The 16,717-nt window shown below is 38.9% G+C and overlaps 1 protein-coding gene across 1 annotated transcript; it reads left to right on the top strand.

Moving 5' to 3' along the window:
* The first annotated feature begins 466 nt into the window (after positions 1-466).
* Positions 467-16,024, top strand: LOC139742421 (uncharacterized). Its single transcript, XM_071652978.1, has 5 exons — positions 467-596; positions 8,050-8,161; positions 12,487-13,820; positions 14,950-15,052; positions 15,922-16,024. Exons 1-5 carry the CDS (start codon positions 467-469, stop codon positions 16,022-16,024), a joined length of 1,782 nt encoding a protein of 593 aa, XP_071509079.1.
* The last annotated feature ends 693 nt before the right edge of the window (positions 16,025-16,717 follow it).

Genomic DNA, 16,717 nt, shown 5'->3' with positions numbered 1-16,717 from the left:
CAAGCCAGACCGGGGCTATACTCACTATAAGGCCTTCTTTGTTCATCTATCTGTTTTCTTTTCTGGTAATGCAGCGATAAGTCTTATCCCAGCAAGGTCCATAGGATGCTATTCCGATATTGTTGGTGATATGCACTCAGTGAACTCAGGCAAGGATTTCGTGAACGAATCATGCATGATTGTACGATGATACTGGATTGACAAGCGGCAACCCAGCCATCAGCTGATTACACGAATCGGTCTGCATCGTCTGCAACCCGCCAAGACACCGCGATAAATGATAGGACAGAATTGAGTGTCCTCGAGACTAATTCTTCTACGTGTGATTCGCTTGCCCAGCCAACTCCAGTATCTCAACATCGAAGCTTTATCATCACTGATTTAAGTGACGATACCCCGCTAAGAACAGCTTTGTCGAAGTAAAGTTATAGTTTCAGATTTCTCTTCGTAAGTTCTGATTGTCGGCATGGCCCGGTGGTGCACTAGCCCAGCAGGGAGGCAGACACACCTGAGCGATAACTTCAAATGGTTGCTCATCATCCTCTTCGTGGTGTTGGCGAGAATAGCCAGTGTCACTTCATACTCCGATTATTTCCGTGAGTGTCATATTCTGTAACCAAGAAAGGAAAGTTACACATTTTATGTATCAAGATTAGTTAGCATAACACTTCACTATAGGGTCATTGCAATTCATTGTGAATTCATTCTAATCAATGTGGCTATCAAACGTGACCGACGTCTCACGCAACTTATCAATCAGTTAAAAGATGTAAAAATTGCTTGCCCGGCACCAATCGACCTCTTTTGCTCTTAGTTACCTATTAACTCACCCAGCTTGATCAGAAACCATATTTTGTTTGGCACGGCCCTGTATTTGTTTCTTAGCATAGGCTTTGATATTCATCTTTAGTGCTTCACGCAGTTAAAAGAGCTGAAAGGGGGGGGGGGGGGCTTTTATTTGGTTCATAATCACTGGTTTAGGTGGCGGATGTTTTGTCAAAAGCTTCTTGATTACTATGAATTTAACGAATTTATAAATTGGCAACACATCTTCGAATCGAATTGTTTTTCGCCGAATTTTGCCGTTTTTGATTTGTTTTTTCTGATTTTGCGCAGATTTCATTGATTCAACTCATTCTATCCAATCCCTCACGCAAAAAAAAAAAGAAAAAAAATGGTAGTGAAATTCATAGCTCCAACTTTAATACACACACTGACAAGAAGATTATAACCCCAACCACAGCTGATATCATAGGACTCGATGGATTTTCTTCAAAAGTTTTTCTTATGGGGGCGCTGTGGCATAGTGGATTGATGACTCCCGACTCCCAATCGGACGACCCGAGTTCGAATCCAGCCCAGTGGTTACGTCTTTGAGCTTTACCCACAATACTCTCGACCAAGGTGTATAATGGGTACCTGGCAAGGCCCTCTGGTAGAGCATGCAGTGGCATCACTGAACAGGCTACCCTTATTAAATAAGTAAATAAGACATATAGAATTATAAACATTATTATTATTATTATTATTATTATCATTATTATTATTATTATTATTATTATTGTTATTATTATTATTATTATTATTATTATTATTGTTATCATTATTATTATTATTATTATTATTGTTATTATTGTTATCATTATACTGACGAGTCAATTCGATCCTTGGAGATGGAATTGGCTGAGAACGCCGCGGTGATTGCTGAGACCACTATACAATCATGTCAACTTGGCAGAGAATAGACAAATATGCACAATATTAATCGAGGCTGTCTGATCGCAATTTGTGTACTAGCTGTCACATTTGAGGTATTTCATAGTTCTTGTTTTTTTTTTCTTTGTTGTTGCTGTGTTTTTCGTTTTGTTTGTTTTGTTGTTGTTGTTGTTTGTTTGTTCGTTAGGTGTTTTTTTTTTAAGGGGGGGGGGGGGGAGTGACTGCGAGCCGTGCGTGCATCGTAGACTTTAACCCCAGCAGCCACTGTGTCGGGGAAAACACACCACAAAACAAAGCAAAACAAAATAAAACAAAAAACGCTGCTAAGAAATATCAATTAACATTATATTATGTGTGCATACGGCCGATTAAATTATCAGCGCACCGAAATATGTTATTATCTTATGGTCATAATAATATTGAAAAGAACAGCGCCATTCATAAAAACCTAGATGTGAGAAATGCTTATAGCGTGGCACTGAAATCATACCTGACGATACCTCAGGCCAGAAGGCATATAAGTTAGGCGCTCAGACTAGTATTTGAGGAGCCGAGACGTTATGTTGACTGGCCATTTACAATTTCAGACAATGGGAACCTGTTTCATGCATTTCATGTTATACTCTGATACGTGAATTCCATTTCATTGTTATTACGCGATGGTTGGAAGTATAATGGCATGGCCGAACAATCGCCGTATAATGTCGGATTATGAGACAAATCGAGTCAATTTCTGAAAATGTACTCAGTTCGTGCTTCATAAGTTTCTGGTATATCACAGTTTTCTGTTCAGTGGTGGCCCCCAATGTTACAATGAACGACTTACAAATAGTAATACTTGTATATGCATGCCGCGCAATCCGACGCGACGCACCTTGTTTTGTACTTGTATAGTGACATCCTGTTTGAGCTTTAGGAGTGATGAAAGCAAGTTGAATGCAGGTTATACCTAAATACGAGACACGTAACATAATCTGAACATACCTATTTCATTAATTACAGCCTTTCACAGAATTATTTAGGCCTACTTGACATTACTAGATTGGTAATGGTAATGTAGATTTTATTTATTTATTTATTCATTTGTTTACTTATTTATTTATTTATTTATTTCAACATATTTGGACAGGATAACAAGATCAGCAGGTGAATGCTGTTTTACATTAAGTATTTACATCAAGGTCCTGTACAATCCAACGGTATGAATATAAAATCATGTTACGTAAATATAGTCAATTTTCAAAAAGCATCACAGGGTTTTTTTATTATCCACAGTTTGTAATAAAAATCGAGAGGTATGATGCCCTATACTGATGTTTTCCTATTTATTAACTCTTAAATCATAATTATTGTTGTCTTAACCTTATTGTTTTGTAACGTCTAAATATTGTCTCTTTGATTATGTGAATAGAAAACGACGAAAAGGTCTTAATATTTGGGATGGTTTTCCATAAACTGAATGGGACCTTTAATCAGCATTCCCTAAAAACGCGCCTCGAATCAATAAGATAGTGAGCACGAAACTGTGGGGGACACTAATTAAAACCTGTCTCGAATTTCACGTTTTATTATACTTAAAGGTAATCTTTGGACTGCTAAGGTCTGAGGATCTATCAAACGCAAGGAAAATGCGCTGTTGTTCATCCGATTTAAAGAGACTGACGATGTTGAGGACATGTTTTATGCCTATCATGTAGGCTTAATATGTATGTATGTATGTTATGTGTGAAAGTGCGTATGTATGTTTGCATGAATATTATTATGCATGTAAGTATCTATCCGTATCTATTTGTTTATCTTTCTGTATATCTTTCTACAAACATTATGTATAATATAAATACACTCTGAAAAACGAAATAGCAAATGAACACTCTAAAATTAATGTTGTCATTCCTCCAACCTTTTGTAAACTGTTAAATTTAACATTCACAAAGAGGTTGCAGGAATGACAACATTTGAATTCCTAATTTATCATTTCATGAGAGTGTATAATGTCAAAGAAGGACAGAAAGATACATTATAGATATAGATAGATAAAGTATAGATATAGCTGAATAGACGTAAAGACTATTTTTGTTGTGGAGAGAGAGGGAAATGAAATGAGCACGTATAGCGAGGATTAAACTTATGTAGTGCAAGCATCGTAAAAAGTTCTGTATATATTACTATACATCTCCAATATGTTTTCATATTACCTGCATCATATAATTATATTAGTCATAAAACTGTAAATAAAGATAAACTTTGGATACATGATATGATATTGTTTCCTGAGTGATTCACGTTTTGCAACTCCGCTTTCCTGTAGATAAATATCTAACATAGATCTTGTGATAGATACCGGTAGATAAATAAATAGCAAACATACAATTTCACGTAAAGTCATGTAAAGTCATTTCTTGTAAGCTCATTACCTACCCATGCCCATTCCTCATTTAATTACTTTGCTTATTAATGCAACAGAATACTTGATAATAATTATCATAATAAGCTAGTTATCTTATCAGGCATTCCACTGTATAGTCTATAGTGATTGTGACTGGGTGAATGTATGAGGGGCCAGCGATATAGCTATCTTATACGCTGAATGATCTTCGAGTGGTGTATAGGTTATATCCTTCATATACAGATCGTCAACCCTGCAACAGATTGCACAAAAAACTAAGCTTTTGTTTGTAAAATATTACATGAAAAGAGTTGTAAAACGCGTGAACAGAGGGGTTTATGATTGGCAATATATAGCTAAGAACAAAGTCTTTACCTGGCGGTACAATTTAAGGCAGGGATCGAGCTTTGTACAAAGACCTATATTTGTACAGAGTACTTGGGGAACAGAGAGCTTGTGACGAGAGTGTCAGAAAAAAATGATAACCATAAAAGCAATTATAAATCTTACTTCTCCCCTTGGCACGAAACTAGACAGAAATGAAGACAAAGATGAAAATAGCATAAACAGAACAAAAGCAGTTGCAGTCAAACAGTCGTAACAAAACGTAATTAAAAGTAACCCATATCGATGGCTGTTTATTGCATGTTTGCATAGCTACTCCGAGTCGCTGAACTTGACCGCCGGGTTCGTCGTCTATGTCATGGTAGGGCTGATAACAATATACGCTCTCGACTTGAATGTTTGAGATAGCGCAGAAGTCATGGGTTGTACAAGGTTCATTCCACCATATCACACAGCGTGTGCCCTCCTGCCGCCCTAGATGTACATTTCTGCAATGCCATCTCTCCTCCCCAGGTCATGTATCAGTATACGTGCGAACAATCCATGCTAATGATTCATCGTTATATTGACACATCAATTCTTGTACAATGATTCAGTCCATGCTATCAAACCATTACAAAAGACTTGAACTCTTTGGACTGTCATCCGTCCGCCGTAGGCCTATACTGCTCATGGTCCACAAGGAGGATAGGGACGAGGTCGAGGTGGGTATAGGGAGGAGTGGGGTGGGGGGGGGGGTGGGGAAGGTATATCTCTGTCACACTTGCATACAAGTGTATTAAAACATTTCATATATCTAAAATTAAAGATTTGCCGGTGTCGAACCCAAACTAATCAACCCAACGCAACTACCAATGAATGTATCACAAATAGCAAGAAACAACACGCACAAGCACATCCGAAACTTGAATACACAAACCAGTCACTCAGCAAGAAAGCAAGGATATAGAGATGTAAGAAATGTTCAGAAATTAAAAATTCCACGCGTTTTCACTCGATATTGATATCTGTGGCACGCACTTGCCATAACATGCAAATGGGACGAGGCTTGGACATCAGTTCTTTTATCATGATCTGGTTTGAAAAAACAACAACAAAAAACAAAAAATACAAAATCAGGTCTGTGGTCAATGGTGTTTTGATATCAGCTATAGACACAGATTTCATTTCGTTTTCTATTTTTATTAATCTTATTTATTTATTTCCAACAAAAACACATTTGCAATTCATTTGAATGCACATAATCACACAAACGCAGTACAACATTGTAATAAAGGAAAATACAGTGCGATAAAAGTTTTGACAACTCTCCAGTAATTCAATATATGGATATTGTTTCATCCATTTCAATCTAATTTCTAAGCGAGAAATTCAGTGTGTTTAGCACAGTGATAGGCGCATAAGGTAATAATTATTATATCATCGCTTCATCCATATTAATCTGACTGTGACCACTGTCATTGTGCTGTGTAAGTGCGTGTAAAGCCTGATAATGTCACAACTCCCGTATATGATAGTATTCCCGATATCATTGAAATATTTCTGTCCTGTTTGTTTGGTATCTGTTTTTATCACTGGCATTTATAGAATCAGCAGAGGCAAAATCAGAAGGGGGGGGGGTTATAAGTAGACCGACAAGCGCCTCTTTCTCAGGTGTGTGTATATTAAAATGGCGATAGCCGCGGCACCCAGTGTATACCCGAGTGTCATCATCTCGATCAATCAAGCCAGTTGATCGGGCCTCGGAGGTGATGATGAGGCGGAAAGAAGCGGCTATTGGCCCAGCTAGTCATTGATTACCCCGAGGGACATTATAGAGGCCTGCTCTATCATCGGGGTAAACCAACCTTCGTATATATATTCGTGGCATGTTTCATCTTAAATGTCTCTTGGATTCTTAAATGATGTAACGTTGAGTATCCCGACAATCATCTCTGTAGATAATGATCTCTACTCGCGATATCAATCATGATGATAATAAGAATGACGACCCTACTAACAACATCATCAACAACAACAATGATTAGAATGATGACGATGATAACAATGATAAGGATAAAAACAATAATAATGATAATGAAAACGCTATGTGATAGTTATAACATTGATCGTGATATTCATATAACGATGATAGGTTCAGAGCCATATCCGTCGAGTTATGATGCCAAGGGGCTCTCGTGTGATGCACACATTACACTCCCCGATGAGCTCGTCAGCCAGATAGCCAAGCTTCGTATTTTATAGTTAATCCATGCACGTGACACCAAGGTAATTTTTCTCTTATACATTCACTACTGATCGAATACAACATAATAAAAAAAAAATGTCATTGACGCCATAAAGAAACAGTGTGATGACGTGATGTCACTATCAAAGCGATGTCCTATGGGGAAAAACAGTGTCATGTTCTGGTATTAAATCATTAATGGTCTTTTCGTGATTAGTTGAAGGATTGTGTCGATTCTCTTCAATTGCAATGACTCCTTGAGCATACACTGGACTTCCCAAGAAAGGAAAGTGAAACCGTGTGTCGTCGATAGGTATTCATTTTGAGAGAATGTAACGACAAAACCTTCACAATATTCTGGTTTGGGGAATTCGTCCCAAATGTTTAACTTAATTTGTGAGAGGGTTGAAAGATGGTATGAAAAGGGTTTACCGTCTTCACATAATTCACGAGAAATGACCATCCGATATCAACAATGAACTCCACCTCATTCTGTTAGTTAGAATAACGGGAACAAATAGATCCTTTATCCTTCTGTCTTTTGAAGATGTGAGGCTCTTGAACTGAAATGTTCCTGTGCATTCATTTGCAAGGATGTTAGCGTGTGTGTGTGTGTTTGTCTATTAACATTCTACATACATACAGAAGTTATTGGTTTTATAGCTGCATGTATAATACAGAGGTAAAGTTTTAATGAGACGTCTCTGCAAGACAATATAGGGCCTACGTATACATCCCGAATAATCGGAGATATACCATTTGAACCCACCTCCCCCCCCCCCCCCCACACACACACACACACACTCACACACACGCAAGCACACATGCGTATACACTCGGTATATATTCCTTGTGAGGTGTTTGTCTCAGCAGTGACCACAGTACTTCATTCCGTCAAGCTTCTGGGGTACAATGACCAACTCACGGGGAAAAGAGAACATTAACGAAAGCGTATACCCCGCACCTCAATGTGTGTGTGTGTGTGTGTGTGTGTGTGTGTGACAGTTTTGTCATGAAACTACAAAAGCTCCGTGGTGTTACTTTCAATTTCCATTCAATATTGTACACTTGCATCGGTTTTGATTTCGGTTATGGATGGTGAACCGTGCGTGATGTGACGGTTGAGATGAAAATAACGGATTCTCCTTGCACGTAATATTTAAAGAAATATTTGATGACTCATCGTTACAGGTCTACATGTCTCTTTGAATTGAGGATGTTTAAGACGAGATACAATAATTGCAAGTGTACTCATTCTACTGCTTATGGGCTTGTTTATATATACATCGCTGTATTCTCCATGTATCAATTTCGCTCATCTATTAATGCTTTCCTGGGTTTTTTTTTTTTTTAATTCTTCTTCTTCTCTTTCCAGAAGAGAACAGAAGCGAGGACTCATTTGGGCGGCAATTTTACATCGTCCTTCCGGTCGAGAATAGCACAAGGATACGGATGGTCCACAACCTGCGGATATCATCTCGGAGCAGGTAACGCCGTGTCACACGCATATCATGAATGTCAAACGTATCATGAATTAACACAATGTAACATGCATTTGCATTGCATAGTTCTTTTATCATGCTAGTGACATGGTGCACGAACATGCTTCCGCTGTGACTGAAGGAGCATTGCAATCGTCATCCGTGGTTCATTCATTCATTTCATTTTATTTCATTTCTGCCACAAGTATACAATACAATATGACATTTGCATATACAAAAAAAAAAATAGAGTACAATGTGACTTTTGCATATTCAAGCGAAATTAATGCAGATCATTTTTTTTAAACAATAAAACAAAACATTCTTGTAGTTTATGGAAATGCATTGTCAAACTGTAACTGCTTCGAGTACTGTCATGCTAAATCCAGTGGTTGGCCGTTGAAGGTTATAACACCAATGCTGTATAGTTTTCTACAGTTTTGTTTGGAAATAGTTTCGATTTAGAGTTCCTTCTGTTACGATTTAGAGTTCCTTCTGTTTTAATGTGTGCCAAAATTCAAACGAAACGAATGACTCTTACTCACAAAGATATATCAGGTCCTTGTCTAAATTTAGTCCATCAACTGAAGTGAGACCCCCGTCCCCCCCCCCCCCTCCCCCCACTAAAAGCGTATATCGTTCGTGTGCGTGTCAACGTGCTTTATTTTAGGATGTATGTTGGTGTATAAGCTGTGTTGTGCTTAATCCTCAGACCACATTTTAAACTCCCTTTGCGACGTCTGACGCGTGTCTGGCGCTCATACTTCATCATCAGCGTAGGCCCTGTCTCAAGTTACTTCAGCAGTAGATGTTGAATTATTAACACGCGGATCGAAGTGTTCTTTTGTTTTGAGGATCATTAAAAGCAAGGGATTATCAAGCAGAGGGGTGAAGATTGAAGTATGAATTTTCTTCAATTTTTCTCCGTCTATACAAATGAAATGTGCAAGAACGCAACTGCTGATCTACATTTTTTGTTTTGGTACGTTTGTTCATTATTGTACAAAGGGAGACAAGTTGAAGAAAACTCATACCTCCAGAAGATCATTATTATCATCATCATCAATGTCCTCCGCGATTGATGTATCCACACTTATTGCTGGCGCAGTTTCCATGACAACGGCTCCGAATCACCTCCGCCCAGCGGAGCAGAAATGGCCGCTAATGTAGAAATCAGGTGTGACCCACAACCGGGCATTTAAGATGCAACCATGGAGCTGCTCCTTGGTATAATGACGATGAAAATCTCTTCCCTCTCTCTTCCTACATCCATCTCACCCCCTCTCTTTCTCATCTCCCACCCTCATTACTTGTCTGCACATCTGTACGCTGTTTGACTTGTTATTCCAGCTTACCTTCTTTATTTCCCTACTTGCTATTCCTCTTTTCCCCTTGGGAAATAATGTTGCCGTGTGTTATTGACCAACACAAAATTTCAGCAGATCAAGAGAGAATAAGTGATATATTACCGCTGGCTTCATGCAATCGTGATGATTGAGTAGGTATAGTGGTGGGCTTGAAGAATAACTGCAATGGTTGCTGAGGGATATATTCTGTCAGCAACTTTGTAAATTGCATTAACGCGGTCGGTTGAGTCATAGTTTTGTTAGGCCTTTTTGTTCACAGTATAATACCTATTTCATCATTTTCTGGTATGAATGATATAGGACTCAATCAGTATCATGGATTATGAAAACCATAAGACAAACTCACTTTATGTGGGCACCATAGTCTACGTTATAAGCAGATATAGATACTTTATGCAAGATATTTTCACATGATAGCAGTCCAAGTTTGAAATTCCTGACAAGATAATGATTGTCCTTTACGAACAATAAACATGGAGTCAGTTTCCAATAGGACTGGTCAATTCTCGATTTTGAATATCCCCTCTTTCTTCTTATCTATCTATCTATCTATCTATCTATCTATCTATCTATCTATCTATCTATCTATCTATTTATCTATTTATCTACCTATCCAGCTCAACTAGATACTGTTTTGATAAAACATTCTGCTGTAGTGAGAAAGCTGTATGTGGAAGTTTGAATGACTGTTACATGCCTAACTTGCCGAAAATAGCAGTGAAATTCAGTTTTAAATATAAGTTTTTGAGGTGTAAAACTCTATTCAAAACTCTGTAACATTCAGAACTCGAAAGCCTCGTGTTTCTACATAGCAAAGGGTATAGTATAGGTATGCTACGTACCAAAACTGCCTATAATATCGATGCCATTGTACGTGTGTCTGAAGAGTGGTGAAAAGGGAGTAGATACAAGTAGCGGCTTATCGGGGCAGGGGCCATAGTTCCGTACTTGTAACGTATACTCTGCATTTGTTTTTGAGACAATCACGAATTTGCACACAATTCAATACCGCCATTTTGTAGACCTATAAGTTAGCTCGAAGTCTTATGGTGACCTTTTCTTCACACGTCTTTCTTACCATAAATCACCATATTATCAGCTATAGATAACACCCTGGCTGCAAGTATAGGACACGTTGTAAACATAATATGCCGACGGATGGACATTGGACTAATTAAAATGATTGAGACAGAATCAAGAGCTCTGAAATCTCACAGAGACAATGAATACATAGGCCTGTGTGATGAGTAATGCATGTTTTTAATCTTCGAGCGATCTTTCAAAATTAATCTTTGCAAAGGTTGTGGAACCGCAAAACAAGATACGCAATGTGCTAATGTGTATCTGCCCTATTTTGTCAAATGGAAACAGTTACCATAATGTACTTTTAGTTTATATATGTATATGTATATATATATATATATATATATATATGTATATATATATATGTATATATATATATATATATATATATATATATATATGTATATATATATATATATATATATATATATTTAGTTTGTAGTTATATATATATATATATATATATATATATATATATATATATATGTATATATTATCATGGGCAAAATAATTGATCATTCACTGTGATATCAGTTCAATTCCACGACAACTTGACTCCATATGTTCCATATAATAAGATGATTAACTTGACATTCAGACAGCGCATGGTTTGAAAATTTAGATACAATGCAAATGGAACACAGTTCAGCGTGTGATGATTTGCCAACATAATTTGTCAATGGCATTTGTCAATACGGCGTCGAATGGCATTGGTATTAGGTTGTGTGTTTCGCTATCTATTTTTCCCATGGTTATCAATTTCGTTGGGTTTGGGCATGTTGGGGGTTGGCCAGGCACAGGCACAATCGTATGTGCGTTATCTACCTCGGATGAGGAGTCTTTCCCAGCATACTTACATACTAATCTTAGCTGTTTTATGTGTTCGATGCCATGCATTCAAAGTCGTGTTGTGATAGAGTCTGGCATGTTTCAATGTTTGCCATGTTGATATAACATCAATATTGTCAGAACAATCTAACTTCATATCAGAATTACGTCCATGTATACATTAGAATCTATATCCACTCTCCTCCTCATGTCTGTCTGTCTGTCTTTCTGCCTGCCTGCCTGTCTGTCTGTCTGTCTGTCTCCCTGCTGTTATCATTTAGTCTGCGTGCAGATTTATGCACACCTCTTTGCATTTTCATGTCACCCTGTCAATGATGTGACCATCAGAGTTACCGTTCCAGGTTTGGCAATATTAGGCGTAAGCGCCTTCGACATAATCATGTAGAATTATGTCATTTACTGTTTGAACGTTCAAATTCAGTGTTTCTCATTCATTTTTCTTTAAACGAGTTATCCGAAAAAGAAGGTGCATTTTCATGAATAAACTTTCACATTCACTTTCTTTCATTCGAATTTGTTTCCCCGCAAGATATTCTTCAAATGCATCATCCAAAGTTAGACTATAAAAGCAAGCGATCCGAGGAATGTGCATACGAAATATTTTCCTTCTTTCGAATTGATTGTTTTGTTCAAAACAAAAATCAAACAGATTGTTCAAATTCAAATAAGAAACATAATGTTTAGCAAACGGGCACTTAGGTGCCCGCCATCTTGGACGTTGTTCTATTCTGTAACTATTTGATTAAAATTACACTTTTGTCGACTTCAAGAAAAAGAAATGAATCAGCCTCGAGATACTAGTTAAACTAATTGATGAGAGTAGGTTTTTTTTTCTACAAGTTGATAATTCAAGATTTACGAATTAGATTGGTGTGGATGTGCTGCTCCTTACATTATGCCTTTCAGACGTCAAAGACCAAGTATGTAGAGTGATATAGAGTTTATTGTGATGAGGGATGTTTAGTTGGTTTTTTTTTTATCGCAGTTATTGCAGTTTCCTGCATAAGGTTTTTAATTCATTGCTCTCCTCAGGGATACAGTCACGGTCAACGTGACAAGACCTGGTTCGTCATGGGCGGGGAAGAGTGTGGACATTCAAGCACACATTGCCGGAAACATCACCCTCGACATGGCTGGACCCATCAGATACCCCTACAATCCGAATGGAATCACCATCCAAGTCGAAGCGGACGATGCTATATCAGTGTGGGTGGTTCCCGGGCGCGGCGACTTCATTCTGGACGGGTACAGAGCAATACCCCGGGAAGCGTTGGGGAAAAATTACGCCAGTGTTTTGTATCCTGGAGCGGGTGGGTATACATCAGAAATCGTGTTATTTTCCCCCTATGATCTGTCGAACAACATCTACCTCGCTCACGCCAGAGTTAATATGACAGTCACAATAGACAATAAAACGTCGTTGCTACCATCTTTCATCAATCTCCCGAAGATGGATTCGGCAAAGATCGCCTCCTTGTCGGATCTGAGCGGCATGGGTTTCGTTGCCGACGAGCCGATTTCTGTCGTGAGTATGAGGATGTGCCGACAAACAGCCCCGAACCCAGGTCCTGCGTCCCAGTCTTGCAATAGTCTCATAGAGGAGGTACCTCCGCTGGGCGCGTGGGGGCGCTCTTTCGTCATTCTTCCGCAAGTTTCTCCAGCGCCTGCCAAAATGCAGATACGTGTGGTTTCTGGTTTAAATAACACAGTCGTGTCAATCCTCAGACCGTCTGGGGTGCTTTACCAGACGTGGAATATGTCTGATGAGAACATCGTAAAGGACGTTAATGTAAGCTCAGGCGTTCCTCTTACACTGAGATCAAATAAACCAATATTAGTGACACAGTTTTTCACAAGCGGTAGAAAACGCCTGGACTATGGCGCTATGCTTAACGTACCTCCAGTAGAACAATTTACAAATCAAACCGTTGTGTTTCCCGCTCTAAATGACACACTTTTTAGGAACACATTGATATTGATCACTCGTTGTGAACATAGAAAGGACATTACTCTTGATGGGGAAGACATAACTGGACAATATCAGCATAGCGTAGTTTTCACCCAGGAGTTAAACCACACTGTTCACGGAACGTACTGTACGTTGAACACAACAGTGAAAGCTGGTTCGCACACGCTGCAGCTCCGGAAGAACGCCAACATCGGGACGGCGTACTCCGCCATTCTTTACGGCTCGGCCGCCGACCAGGCTTACGCATATCCGGTGGCAGCCGACATGCGGGAAATCGTGTGTAACCTCGTCAAACGCTTTGACATCGAGCTGTGCGATTACTACGTACCGCCTGATTACATCTATTCCACATCGACTTCCGTGCCATTAGGAACATCCGCGCCGAAATCAAATGGTGGTAAGAACTCTGTCATGTTTCATCTTTATAGACGAAAGGTTACGATATTAATAGTTGAATCAGGTCACAAGTTCCCTAATTCAGAAAATAGAAGAAGCTAAACAAGGTCCAGACCTTCTCTCCTTTAGAACTGTCGTTTCATAATGACGATCAGCACTCCTCACGAAGCCTAAATTCAAACATAATTTCTTTTTACCGCATTCCTTCAAATTGAGTGAAAGTTAATGAAATCATTCGCTGAATAGGACCCCAGTTTGATCCTTTGATAGTTTATTCAGAACGAAAGACAAAGGTAAGCATGAGGATTCACTTAATGACAAAAAGATAGTAAAGACGGCATGACTACAGAATGCTCAATCGATTTAATCACCAACGTTGTTTCTTCTTCTTCTCTTTCTTCTTCATGGGTACTGTCCAACTGTCCAACACCCCTCTGCAGGGGCCAATCGGACAGGGGGCGCGCTGATATTGGCAGCGCGGAGAGAGAAGTTAGAAGCTAGAGTTAATTATGTTTGGCTCTTGAATGTGGTGGAGGACTACTATGTTGAAAGTATATCCTCGTGTCACCCAGAAACGAAGTGGTTGAAAACGTCCTCGTTATATATACGTAAAAGAAAGCTGATAAAGCGTTTTAGATGGAACTGGATAAACCAATAATCTAACAAATCCGATTTCCAGTATGTAATATTAGTATTCCCTTCTTTAGTTGATTGAGATATACATGTATTTGCTTTGTATATCACGCACGCAATCGAATGAACAGTGCGTCCGTGCGTGATTCTAGTCAATTCTATATCACTATATCCCCCACCTAAAAGTGAAATAAAAAAGAATGCGAAACCAATATACTCTGAACAAATAACACCTTGATAGCCAAAAATTTAGCAAAAGCAGTAATATTACTTGTAGCAAATAACAAAAACAAAAACGTTTTTCCATCAGTAAAAAAAATACCTCCCTTACCTCGCTAACATGCCCTTCAAAATATTTTTGGGATAATGGTACCAAAGAATCTATCTCTCCACCTTTTCCTGGTTTATCGCACGTTACTGTACACCTGTCCAGGATAATCATATAGCATTACTCAACATTATTACCTTTGTACGTTGTTTTTTCTTGACCCTGTCAGCGCCTGATCACAGCGTTGCTATCATCGTCGTGCTCGTAGTTCTCTCATCGTTGGCTGCGCTCATCGTTGTCGTCATCGTCATTGGTCGTTGCGGCAGGACTAAGTAAGTGTAGGCTGGGCAGATTAATCTCTGCGTAGACAATGCTTGTGTTACAGTGTATTTAATAGTTGACACACAAAAAAACCCAACAACACCCCAATATGAGACAGCGTGTCTTGGCGCCGGCCAAACAAAGAGGGCACTCTCAACAGTTCGTGCCATTGCCGTTTGGAGTCTAATCGTGTTCGTCGACGCTTTTGTGAAGTAACTCGTTCCCGCCTTCTGTTCGCAAGGACTTTGACAGAAGAGTGTGGTCAAAATTTATATCGTACTTTTCAACATCACAAGAGATTTTATGCCTTGATTTCCGTCCGTCGCGACAGACGCATCGGAGAAACGTTGCTATTTTGTTTTTGCTGTATCACTAATATGTAATTGTTTATTTCTATTATTTTTTCGTACGTTATTGTATCTAGAGACAAAATTTGTTTTCAACTTTCGGATATAGAATCAAAATGCCCAATATTTTTGTTTCCTTAATGAATGAATAAATCATTTTTGTAGAAAAAGAATCTAATTACGCAAATCGTTCACTACGTCTTATAGGAGTATGGTGTGAGATCCTTGGAATCCTTAGTTCCTACAACGATCTTATACGTAGAAAATGACATGATGGTGCCTATGGTATCTTAATGACTAGCATGATTGATTAGCTGGGATATTATTAATTGATATTGATCTGACTCGAGGAGATATTTTACAAAATTTATATGGCCTTAGCTCAGGCAATATCACTGATCACTCTTTCTCCACGGTATCAGTCAATAATGTCCGTCTTGTAACTCTGCAATAAAATGTTTGCTGTCTTTCTCAACCACTTCTTTTTCTCTTAATATAATTATGTTGGGTTGTTTTTTTTTCTTTTTCCTCAGGGATGGTTCAAGAGTAACCTGGAGTAGGCTCCAGAACACAGGCGACATCCACTACGATGTCAGCATCGACGGCGACGACGACGTCCCTATGGACAGTGTGTGAAACATGTCCCGATTCAATGACAGAAAATCATAGAATATTATGATGCTCCGCCGGAGCTCCTTCCGGAACTTTCCGCATTTTCGACTCGACGTGCTTGCGCTCCACGGCTGCAATGGACTTGCGCCCACTTCTCATGAAATAACGTCGTTGTGTCGACCACATGGCCTGGTTGGTCCTCAGCGGCTGTTATTACAACTTGATCTGCAGCCACGAACGTGGGCAGTGTGAATGACTCGAACAAAATGTTGCGACGAGATACACACATCAACTCGTCTTTGATGGCAGGTCACTGCGATGATACTTTGTGACGATTATTAAACAAATTGTGATATGCCGCGGAAGTACTGTTTAAAAGATTGTCACATATTATAGACGTAAATAGTATATTCAAAGCAAAGTTTTATTTGAAAAAAAAAAACAAACAACATACATTCAGAGCGAGCGATAAAGAAACGCGAAAGCGATACATAGATGAGAGAGAGAGAGAGAGAGAGAGAGAGAGAGAGAGAGATAGAAGAGGTGGGGGCGGGGAGATAGGAAAATGATTGAGGGGATAAAGGAGATAATAATTATTTATACAGACGGACGGACAGATCGACAGAGACAAATAGAAGGAAAGAGTCAGATCCTAGAGATGTTAGGTACCACTATGATATGTCAGGAATGGGTCGGAACATGGACATTCCTCCAATT

The sequence above is a fragment of the Diadema antillarum genome, unplaced genomic scaffold, assembly GCF_040938485.1.
Source record: "Diadema antillarum isolate AM-2024a unplaced genomic scaffold, OU_Dant_1.0 scf00000032, whole genome shotgun sequence".
Taxonomy (NCBI): Eukaryota; Metazoa; Echinodermata; class Echinoidea; order Diadematoida; family Diadematidae; genus Diadema; species Diadema antillarum.
The sequence above is the reverse complement of the archived record's forward strand: the minus strand, read 5'-3'. Positions and strand labels throughout refer to the sequence as shown.

Coding starts and splice junctions, on each gene's coding strand:
- LOC139742421 (XM_071652978.1), top strand. CDS start 467: ATGGCCCGGTGGTGCACTAGCCCAGCAGGGAGGCAGACACACCTGAGC. Junction 8,162..12,486: donor CGGATATCATCTCGGAGCAG/GTAACGCCGTGT, acceptor TGCTCTCCTCAG/GGATACAGTCACGGTCAACG. Junction 15,053..15,921: donor GGTCGTTGCGGCAGGACTAA/GTAAGTGTAGGC, acceptor CTTTTTCCTCAG/GGATGGTTCAAGAGTAACCT.